This window comes from Lepisma saccharinum, chromosome 1 (genome assembly GCF_977018435.1).
Source record: "Lepisma saccharinum chromosome 1, izLepSacc3.1, whole genome shotgun sequence".
Taxonomy (NCBI): Eukaryota; Metazoa; Arthropoda; class Insecta; order Zygentoma; family Lepismatidae; genus Lepisma; species Lepisma saccharinum.
Window position 1 is genome coordinate 162,322,365 of NC_139229.1, and position 12,355 is coordinate 162,334,719.

General features: G+C 35.2%; 1 protein-coding gene across 2 annotated transcripts in view; it reads right to left on the bottom strand.

The window, feature by feature from the left end:
* Nucleotides 1-2,801: 2,801 nt before the first annotated feature.
* kra (basic leucine zipper and W2 domain-containing protein kra) overlaps nt 2,802-12,355 on the bottom strand; it is a 49,648-nt gene continuing 40,094 nt past the window's right edge. For both annotated transcript variants that reach the window (XM_083141634.1, XM_083141639.1), the window contains exons 9-12: nt 11,258-11,477; nt 7,290-7,412; nt 4,925-4,979; nt 2,802-3,790 (exon numbers count right to left, since the gene is read on the bottom strand). In XM_083141634.1, the coding sequence (XP_082997760.1) occupies nt 4,951-4,979; nt 7,290-7,412; nt 11,258-11,477 (372 nt within the window). In that variant the 3' untranslated portion in view covers nt 2,802-3,790; nt 4,925-4,950. The remainder of the gene's footprint in view (nt 3,791-4,924; nt 4,980-7,289; nt 7,413-11,257; nt 11,478-12,355) is intronic.

Consider the following 12,355-nt stretch of genomic DNA (forward strand, 5'->3'; position numbering starts at 1 on the left):
CTTGTGTGTTATCAACGGACTCCCCCAGCTTTGGTTTTGTGATAGAGAACTTTTGTGACCCCCCCCCCCCAATACAATACTCTGTTGTCACCACCAAGGAGGGTATTCAATATTTACATTTGATTTAACAACTGTGAAGTTCTAAGAACTGACAAAAATTACTTAAACTGAACAAATAGTGCTCAATTACATGAACACAACCACACACCATGTTAAATAAGTAAAGTTCTCCACTTTTTTTGGAATATTTAGCAGACCACACATGATAGTAATAATTACTGAATGCTGATAATTGTGCTTCCAATTCTGCTATTAAAATATGATTTATTCCACAATATGTACAATCAGTGGCAGCTCGTGGTGAACCAAAGTGGAGGCGCCATAGCTCAGAAATTTGCTCTATTGATGATTTGCTTTATTTTACTTCCCCTTTTGTGCCACATTTGGCTAATTTACGAAGATGGGGATCAGTGATATGATGAAATTGATGAATGGACACTCACAAAAATCTATGCCCAGGTTGGGATTCGAACCCGGGACCCCTGGCATCGTAGCGTGATGTGCCAACCACTCCACCACGGGGGTCGGCACAAATTTGCTCTACTAGTAATGTGAGTTTAAATGATGAATTTCGTATAACAGCCAACGTGATAAGAAATTGATACGTTCGTGTTTACCGAATATCATGTTTAACATGTTAGCACATATTATAAAAGAATTCTAACGGATTTAGTCGTTTAACAGAGTGGAAAATTCAGAAGGGATATTAATTTTTACACAACTTGATAAGCACAATGACGAATATTTACGTGCATTGATCGTGAAAATTTCTAGTAAAAAAGTTACACAGAAAAAGTTTCCTGTCCAACATGACTAATTGATATGTGAAGTAGGGCACCAAAATAAATCTCCCACTGGAAAGGTAATATCTGCGTTACCAGAAGCTCTAAAGTAAAATCTTCAAACTTACCAGAAATCTTAAGACATGCTTGTAACTGAAATTCATCCTTCTGTCCTTCAACTCGAAATTTGCGAGTGAACTCACGACCTCCCTTCTTTGACACTTGTTCTAGATTCAAATTCGGCCTAGGTTTTTTATGTTTATTTCTTCATCCAGACTTCTGGTAGAAAAACTTCGCACCAACAATTTCTCCACACTGTTCATCGTGACAAATGCACAACTACAGCACACAAGTACCGAAAAAGCTTAACTTTTCCATGGAAAACGAAGGAACAACAAGTGTCAATACTATAGTCTTCCCATCCGGTCGTTTTATTGCTTCAGGGTTGCCAGACAATTTCTCCAAATTTTCAGGCTTATCAAATTTTTCTGCCCCTCTGAAAAATTTCTCTCCCCCTTCCTCCCCTTCCCGATTCACTGGTTTCTGTTCTGGCACTGTGGCTGTGTTGTGCATAAAAGGGCCTAAAAGTTGAGGCCGAGATTTAGCAACAAGATTTCCTGTTCCCATGCAGCGCTACATAACATCTTTCAAAGCAAACGCCTGGCACATTCATTCCATCGCATAAAAAAGTTAATAAGACAAAATTCCCTGACTTTTTTTGACCTCTCAAATTCCCTGACTTTTCCTGGTTTTCCAGGTCTGTCGCCACCCTGCATACAGTCTTCTGCACGGTAGTAATAGAATTTGTTTTTGCAAAATCACGCAGAAAGCCTTCTTCACTTGGCTAGCGGCCATACTGCTAGACTTTTGTCAAGGGTGCTCACGTGATGTTGACGTCATGAAGACAAACGAAAAGTGGAGATTGTAAACTTGAAGACTTTCTCCATACAACAGTATTAAATGCTTTCTGATGTAACAAACAAATCTCAAATTAAATAGCGTTTAAAATGTCTATTTCTTTTAGGCTAACCCTGTACATTTGAATTTGTGGAAGCTCATGTACAAAATTTCATTCATTTACATGCATGAAAGTAAGCCAAGGAGAGAGGCATTTCAAATGTTGGATAGCTGTTGTTACGGGGATAACTACTGTTAAATGACAAACTATACATGGGGGAGAGAATTATCATTATCAACATACTCCTGAGTAATTATGGTACATATTAGCTGTCAGTTTGTCATCCAAATTTTGTTTGTCCCTAACTGTATTATTAGAAAGGAATTGTTAAATGGTGTTGATAAGCTTTGAAAGTAAACCTGTATGCACTGCAAATCAAACTGATTGACTCATTTAATTCAACATCACATTCCTGCTACTTTTGGCTAATTGTTGATGGGGGTTAAAGATGATTATATGAAACTCATCACAAACATATATGGATGTCAAAACACACGCCCCACAGAGGATTATACCAGTTGTGAGTCTAGATGCCAGAGCCTCTTGGCCTGCAATATTGAAGTTACTAGGGTGTACTATGTGGAAGTGAGGATGATATTTTGGGTGCCCTAAGTGATCACCACTTACGCCCCACTGGAAATAAAATAGTAAAAATTTTAAATGTCCTTTTTCTTTAATATAAAAATATGGCACTCAAATTTCAAAAAGTGCTTTATAACTGGTGAGCAAACCCGGAAAGTCTGAAACCACGTACTGGAAGAACATTTACTGATGTATTCTTAATTTTGGCCCACTGATTTTGAACTATAGTAAGGAGGAGAATCAACATATCATTAAGAATTTAATCTACAATATTCCACTTTCCAATAGGGGCTAGTTAATAGGAATTTTTCCCTCAGAGGGCTTTCATATCAACATACCTATTTAGCACAATTGCAATTATTCTTTGAAAAACCACTAAATATTAAGAATTTCAATAAAAAATATAAGTAATTATTGTTTTTAACAAACTTTTTTTTTTATTTTAGTCCTTACACTTGGTGATTACATGTAAAACCCTTAAACCATTGTCAATTTCCCAACTTTACTGTCACTATAAAAAGTACAAATCTTGTGGATTTACATTTTTTGTTGTTGTTGTATCCAAATGTACACAGCTTGCAGTGAACTACCAAATCTCATGCAAAATTTATCTGTTAATATATAATATTTGTATATATCTTTTATCTTAACATTCACTTTAACATTTCAGTAAGTGAGGTAATAGGGACACATTTTTTCACGTAGATAAAATAAATTTCATTTACAAAATGGGTTTTCTATTTGGCAGCTTCAAAGATAATTCACTGATTACACACAACTTACACCAGTGAATTAACAGTTCTCACGAAAAGTTATCTAAACGTAAGTATAAAAACAGAAAAAAAAGACCTGATCCTCTCGGCAACTATAAAATTGAGGCATAACATGACACTGTACACTATCTTGGTATGCATGCACGGGTATTTTCATCTCTGGCATATTGTGACCACACCACACATACACACATCACACACATTCACTGATTACCATGCACACACAATTTTTCTTTAACATATCAAACTACCAACTCAAAATTCAAAGAATTTGCTTTTAATGATTCAAGAATAAATAACAATTACTTTTATTATTCATATAATTCTGGCATTTTTTACGTAATTCGCCCAAAATAGAGCAACACTGATATGGTACCAACAGAAAAATAATTATTCTCCTTGGTCTGTATCAAATGGAGAATGGAGTGGAATAAGGCACCAGAGAGGGGCAAGAGATGACAATACCTGATCGTTGTAAGACACTAAGAAATTATCTGTAGCAAATAAAAGTTACGTGATTAACGAAATCCCTAACCTCCCCAGCCTTTCATCTTCTTCTTTTAAAGAAAATAACAAAGAATAACAAATTCAAAATATACTTCTACTTGATTCAGGGAATTTGAAGTATGGATGTGCTGTAAAGAAAGAAAAAAAATATTACTGCATTGGAATGATTACGTTACAATTGATCTATGGTACAGCAAGAAATTGATACATTAAACAAAGCATACAAATGAAACTTTCTAGGGATGTACCGCACCAACTATGAAATTCTTGCAGTAACCAACACTACTAACTGGTAGTGTATCAATCCAACATAAAATGGCAATTATTTGGTGTGTGGAAATATAACCATTCACTAACTCAATAAAGGTACATGATGTATGATCAAATGACTGATGAATTTTGTCTTAAAACAAATTCTTGGAAATTTAAAAAATATAGATTTCATATTCATTTGTTGCATGTTCACCAGAGAAAGTATAACCATCTGCTGTGTGATTTCAACTTTTTGCTTTGATGAGGATGCCATCCATTGCTAGATTTGGGTGTGGAACAGAAAAGGTAAATATAGTGGAACCTTAATTTTAAGATTCTCAGGGGACCAAGACAAATAATCTTAAAATGTGAGAAAATAAGAGATTTATTAGACTCACGAGAGCTAAATGCATAATTTGGGAACATAAATTGGGGTTCCATTGTTTTTACATGGAAATCCACTCCCCCATGAAGGCAGATTATCAATCCATATTATTATCATCATTATTACTACTGTACCCATCTTGAACACAAATTAACATTAACTTATGAGTTCTCTTCTGTACCTATTAATGATGTCTTCAACTTTTCATTCTATTTGCAAATGTGCTGTAAATTCTATCAACCTTAGTCTCTTGTGATAATTATTCTGATAATAAAATATGAACTGTTCAAAACATCAGTACCTAAGCTACTAAGCAAAATTTTTTACTCCTAAATTATCAACATTAAGACAGATATAAAGATACTGACAAGAAAACATCATCCACATATAATGCAAAATTAAAGAATTCTTATGATATACCAAGTAGTAAAAAGTTCAAGTCTTCTTTTTTGCTGTAAATGTGTATATAAACGTTTCTCTCTAGAAATCAACACTTATCATTTCACCCAACTTAGCGTTACACAATGAAATTTACTGCTATATGTGGAATCTGAAGCTAAGAGATGTTGATTAAGACCTGTTTCTCCCATAAGGTATGTTTTTTTTGCTTTCAGAAAATACTTACCTTTTGTAACCTGAGCATGTATCTTGTTAGTCTTCATCATCTCCAGACTCAGATTCTGAAATAATAAAAATTCATGTTTAAGTTTGTTCAAGCTTCAGATCACAATAATATATATTGTTTTTTTAGATAGTGCTAATACAGTGGAACCTTGATTTTACATTTTTTAAGGTAAAAACAACAAAGTATGTGAAAATGTAAAATATGGGAATTTCTTGGGACCGTGGATATTCCGGGATGTAAAATCAGGGTTCTATTGTATTGGAATGAATGATTTCATGTATTTTACTTCGAGCATCTGCCACTTTTTGGCTACTTGCAAAGATGACGATGAATGATCAAATGACAATCACAAACATATATATGAATGACAACACGAGTCACAAACGTGCTACTCTGCAAAATGCAGTCCATGGTGTACTACGTGGATGGGTGGTTGACACTTGAGTGTCCTCACAAAGGGTCACCCCTTACACTGTATTGGCAAATATCATTTTAAGTACCCCACGAAGACTGAAAAATATTTCAATTCTTTGTAAAATCGGAAGTAAGAATTTTATTTCAGTAACTCTGTCCTAAGAATGCACTTTGTTAATGTGAGGACAAAATTAAGACACATTATCAAATAAGATGGCTGATTTAAATTTTTGCAGTACCAATCTGATACAAAACTGCAGATTTCATGCAAAAATGAAATTCATCATTCACTTATATTACTGCAATATGTTATGCTTTCAGAACGGAGCTGCCAATTTAGACTTTTACTTCACAGAACCAGGGTATATGAATTAGACCTTTATGTTCATTGGAATAGTGACATGACAGAATTTTGCATTATACGAGGGTCACTATTTATATTTGAGCCTAACAATGAAAAAACAGGAATGTGGCATTGAAAACTGCTTTATTGTTTTTCGAAGTATTCTCCTTTATGGTCAATACACTTTTGCATTCGTTCGAACCATTTGTCAAAGCAGTTTTTCCAATCTTCTTGAGACACCTCCATAATATGGTTTTCGAACGCATCAACGGCATCTTCCGCCGACGAAAATCGTTGTGCACGCAATTTATTCTTGACATTCGGGAACAAGAAGAAGTCATTGGGTGCCAAATCAGGACTGTACGGCGGATGACCCATCAATTTGATTTTTTGACTGTTCATAAAGTCAGTTGTTAGACGAGATGTGTGACAGCTGGCATTGTCTTGATGAAGAATGATCGGACGGCGTTTGTTTGTTTTCCGTATTTGACCAAAAGACCTCTGGCAAACAAATTGTTGTGTACCATTCAAAGTTGACCGTTCTACGTTCCTCTAAAGGCACAGTTGCCACATGACCAGTTTTCCCGAAAAAACAGGCGACCATTTGTTTCGATGTGCTTCGAGCGCGAACAACTCTTGGGTTCATCTTGGAACACCCACACAGTCGACTGCTGTTTACGTTCCGGCTCATATGCATATATCCATGATTCGTCACCTGTTACAATCTTATATACGTCTTTTGAAGCACCACGATTGTATTTATTGAGCATTTGTTTGCACCAATTGACGCGAGCATCTTTTTGAGTTTTTGTCAAATTGTGTGGGATCCAACGAGAACATACCTTTCTCACAGCTAAATGATCATGTAATATTTTATATATGCTGGTGGAACTAATGCCTATGGTTGCCTCAATCTCACAGTATGTCACATGACGATCTTGCAGTATTAGGTTTTGCACAGCATCAATGTTTTCTTGAACAACTGATTTTGGACGACCTTCGCGAATCTCGTCGGTGAGCGAATGGCGGCCACGATTAAATTCGTTATACCAGTGTTTCACAGTGGCAAAGGATGGGGCTTCATCGCCAAATGTGGAAGTAAGTTGATCGATGCACTCTTGTCTTGATAATCCACGTCGAAAATCGTAAAAAATCATCGCACAAAAATGTTCACGAGTTAATGCCATTTTATTGTTGTCGCGCAATCTCCAAGGCAACATAAACAACACAAATGAAGCTATTGACAAAACATTTGAAGTACATTATGGTCAATAATGCCAGACGATTCCGTGCAAACGTCAAATCGCGCCTAACTTCAATCAGTGTTGCCAAGGCTCAAAATATAAATAGTGACCCTCGTACCAACAGCATACAGATTAACCTGTCACATCCCTACTGCATAGGATTAAATTAAAACTGCAACTAAAAATAATCAACACAGCATACAACTGACAGAGGCTAACAAACACTTGGCACAATAATGTCTAGTAGGTTGATGTAATTTGTGGAAAATAAGAGTGAGAAATCTAAAATAATGAGGCAGTTTGGGGTGCGAAGTTTTCCAGTCAACATAAACGTATTCACTGATGATGATAAATGTAATATTACCTTCCTCTGCATTCTGCAGCCACTCAATAAATTTCTTCATCTGGTCCAGAAACATCAATTTCCCCTTTACGGAATGGCCTTCATTGTACCATTTCAGTATCACCTCTTCAGATAAAACATCAGCTGAAAATTTTTAAAAAAGGAAAATATTTAACAAATTATCTTCACCTATGTATTTTTCAATTTGGTGCACACAGGAGTGGTGAACTGAATTTTTTTTTTTATGGAAACTTGGCTTGACTGCAATTCCAATTAACATTCTTAAACATTCAGTGCCAATAACAATGTGGTGTTTGGTTTACTGCCTCTGAATTCCTCCAGATATTAACAAATTGATAATTCCTGGGAGCACCACATTAAATGCAAAGAACATACAATACTAATGTAGATAGACAAATGTACATTTTCTTAATATAATAATAATAATAATAATAATAATAATAATAATAATAATAATAATAAAAGGAAATGTACCTAGTAATCAAAACAGCACATGTAGAAACAACAGCTTTACCTCTGAGGCATGCAGATTTATATTAAAAATATATTCATTAAGCACATGCCTCACATTAATTTCTAAAACCTGGTCTCATAATTTTTTATTCCTTATCTTGGTAATACAATGCTGGACAAAAATAAACTGGACACTTGCATTTTTTATGATAACGCATAAATTCCGATTCGAAGGCTAACTAAATGTTGCAGAAATTATTGGAAATAAGAAAACCTGAACATATTCAACAGAAAACAAATTAAAATTTATTGTTAATAAGTTAAATTAGAACAAAAACGAAAGTTACAGAAAACTACCAAAAAAAAGAAAGAAAAATAAATCTTAGCAATATTTTTTTTAAATATTGTTAACTGGTACTGGTGGGGTATATAAGCTGTCTAGTAGCAGGTGTTACCTCCCTGGGGATCAATTACAGCTTATAACCGCCGTGGCATACTTTGAATAAGGTTGGCAATCACTTCTTGGTCCAATTGCTCCCATTCTTCTTGAATTGCATGTCTTAGCTCTTCAATTGTTTCTGGAAGTATTGCGCAGTTTATGATGTCGTTTCAATTGATCCCAGACGTGCTCTATTGGATTTAGGTCTGGCCATTCTAATCGCGTAATCCCAACTTACTCCAGGTACTCGTGACAATATTTGCAATGTGAGGACGTGCATTGTCATGCATAAAAACAAAGTCCGGGCCTATGAATGGTGCATATGGTACTACATGAGCTGCCAAACATTCTGTAATATACCTGCAAGCTGTCATTGCCCCATTCTCTACAAGAACCAACTCTGTACGTCCTTGTAAAGAGATACCTCCCCAGACCATGACACCACCACCTCCAAAGCGTGTTATTTCAATGAAACAACATTGTACATAATGCTCACTACGTCTTCTATACACATGTTCACGCCTGTTTGATGAACATATGTTAAATTTTGACTCATCAGAGAATAAAACCTTTTCCCACTGTTCCACATTCCAATGTAAGTGTTGTGTAGCAAATTCCAGTCTTCGCTTCCAGTAACGTGTTAACAGCCTGGGACTTGTAGCCGGCTTCGATGATAAACCACTTTCATTCAGTCTTCTACGAACTATTCATGAAGAAACCACAGCTCTATGAACATATCTCAAACGCTGTGCCACAATATTTGAAGTCATACGACGGTCTCTTAAGATTATGGTACACATGAAACGATCTTCCCGTGCTCTTGTGCATACTTTCCGACCAGAACCAGGTCTTCTATCATAGGAAGCAGTTGCATCATACCATCTGAGAGCTTCATGGATAGTACTTATTGCTATATTTAGCACCCTAGCAATATAGTGCAAACTACGAGCATCATCACGAAGAGCTACTGCTTTTACTACCTCTTCACGTCTCATTTTCAAGCTTACAATACACTTGCAAGAAAACACCAGCAATGACAATGTCAATAATATCTGTTACTATGAACCAAAATTCATGGCTCTCTAGACATTAAACAAAATAACATTAACAGGAATTGTAAATCAATAAATTAAAACAAAATTGCATGAACTTGATTTTGAACCTACTAAGTGTTCAAAATAAGTAAATACGAGTAAATAAATAAATAAATAATAAACGGAAAAAGTATGGAAAATGTTCAATTGTTCAATACTTAACTGAGAGCATAATTCATAAGTAATTGCAATTCAGATGTCAAATATTAAGGTGCCTGTTTTTTTTTTTTTTGTCCAGCAGAATATAAACTACTTTTGTTACTAATAACACAAACTTAATGCAATACAATTGTTATAAAGAGAGAAAAAATATATACAAAACTGAATGTTTTATCCTAAGTTAACTCTGGTTCCATGAATCCTCAGTTAAAACTAGGGATGTGACGAAGCTGAAAATTTACCAATGCTGATGTACTCACCGATAATTTTTGGAACTGATCCCGATATTTAACCGATTCCGATACATAAGATTATTAAACAGAAATGGGATGTTATTTTCAGCATGACAAAAATAAATTTGCTATGTACATTTACATCTACAAAATGTTATGTGAACCTTTAAGAAGAACATGGATTCTCAAGAGATTAAACATTAGTACACAAGCAGTTCTTTGAAATGCAAAATGAATTCCTGTTCTGCCAGATTCAACTTCAGAAACACGAGATTTGGAAGCACTTCAGAAAGTAACCTACTTCTTCTCTTATCTCAAATCTGTTCAGCAACACTGAACACTCAATCACTGAATACTGATGCAGCAGGTATGCCCAAGTATTTTCTCAGCACTTGCTTCAGGTTTGAATATTCATTTTTGAATTTCCAATACAACAGCAGATCTTGGTTCAGCAATGTACTGTTTTATTTCCGATTTATAGTTAGGTTGATCCTCTGAATGAGTTTGCAACAATTTTATTACAAAAACTCTACAATAATGATGAATCATAACCTAATTTTCAATAAATCTTACAAAACTAAAATATAAAACTTATTAGAAGGTAAAAACTCTAGTATAATCTGTACCGGTTTAAATATCGGATTTTTGCCGATACCGATGCCGATGTGTCGATTTCGGCCGATTTTCATACATCTGTAATCGGCTTCGTCACATCCCTAGTTAAAACCATGAACATGAATAAAAGTTATTCATGAAAACATTGTTCAGGCTATAATGTCTCCTGCATTTTTATAGAAAGTTTTATTGTTGTCAACATATAGATATGATTAATTCAGAGTTTTTCGAGAATATAGGTATGCCTACGAGAACACTGCAATCTGGTATTAAAAGTTCAGCTTCCAACTACATGTTAAATATATTCTGCTGAAAATTGAGTTTAACAACTTAATTTGGGATATTGAGGAAAGTACTTTATGATCAAAGCTCAAGTTAGCCCTATAAGTTGAAGCAAGGATTGATTGTTTTGTAAACATGTGTAAGTCAATCCCTCTTCATCCATATAAAATGTATTTTCATGACCACCAGAGTAGATTAGGCATTACAAGATACACAAACACCTGACCGTTGAAAACAAATGAAAAATATTACCTCCAACCCCAACATCTTAACTTGAACACCATGCCAAGAATATCATTCAGGCATTTGCAAAAATAACTTTTAAATTATATTTATGACATCCCTTATTGCCTGTTCTATTGAGAGCTAGAAATACTTAAACATTGGGATGAATTCACACACTAATGTTCACTTTTTGGCATATACTTCTACTGCCTGAAGCTTTCACATAATTTGGTTTCTTAAACAGTTTGGACAAGACATAGGTCAAAACATGATAATAAGTAAGATCATTACAAAAGATAAAATCAAGGTAGTAGTGCCCTATCACAAAGTTCAACATTTCACATGTCTGGTTGGCAACTGTCAAATAGTGAACATTACCTATGCTTTTTTTTTTTGCCAGTTGTGACAGACTATGTGCATGATTTACATTATATATTGTAAATGATTTCTCTTGTTTAAAACACTTACTCCTATAAAACAGCAAAATAATCTTCTGAAAGACTTTCATAAAATTCATGTTTCCATAACAGAATTCTTGTATCTTCAGCATTAGAGTCAACTCAGACCGAGCAGTCTTAGTAAAGGCTTCAAATAGTGAAGTGTACTGCTTCAAATGTTTCAGGGCCTGATCTGCAACAAGCTCTTCTTTCTTATTCCATTCAACCATTGACATAACGGCAGTCCAGATCTGTAATTAAATATGTATACTTTACCAAAAATTGATAAAGTGGCACTAAGGAACTCATCAGGAAAATACAAATACTTACATGTGGTGTTACCCCTACACATCTCTCTTAAGAAAATAGGAAGCCTTCAGCAACACATCCAAATTTAATATACAAAACATTCATAAAAAAATATTGAATTCTAACCACACGCCCATAAAAACTAACAGAAGGCCAAAATTATCCAGATTCTGGAAAATTTAAAATCTAGATTCAAAAATTTTACTACTGGATTTTGGATCTGAATTCCAGAGGCAATCTAGATTAGAGAGGAAAGAGGTTTATAATTATTCTTCCACATATTTTCAGGTAGAATTTAACAAAGCTCTTAACCTAGTATTTTACGATGTTGATGAGGACTCCTCGGGAGAAGACTAGGCAGAATCAGAGTCCAAAGTGCATCGAATTATACAAGACAAGTTGAGCATAAATCTGCAAGAGGATGACATACAGCGAGCTCATAGGATAAACACCAACAGCACACGAGGCCCACACCCAATCGTTTGCTGCTTTATATGGTTTAAAAAAAATGTCTAAAGTGCCACAGGAAACTAAAAGGTACAAAAATATATGTTGAACAAGACTTCTGCTACTCCACTCGGAAAGAGCGCCAGGGACTCTTGGAACATATGCACAGTGCACGGAATGCTGATCACAGAGCCTACATTACTTACCGCCACCTCATTGTTGACAATGTCAAGTATTCCTTGAATGATCTCCAATATGACCCAGCCACCTTAACTGTGCCCCAAACTGCGAGCACCAACTAGTCTCGAAGTGAAAGTGCAGTTCAACATCCCCCAGCCCCTGTCCACCCTGGAAGTTCAGGAATGCAGTATAA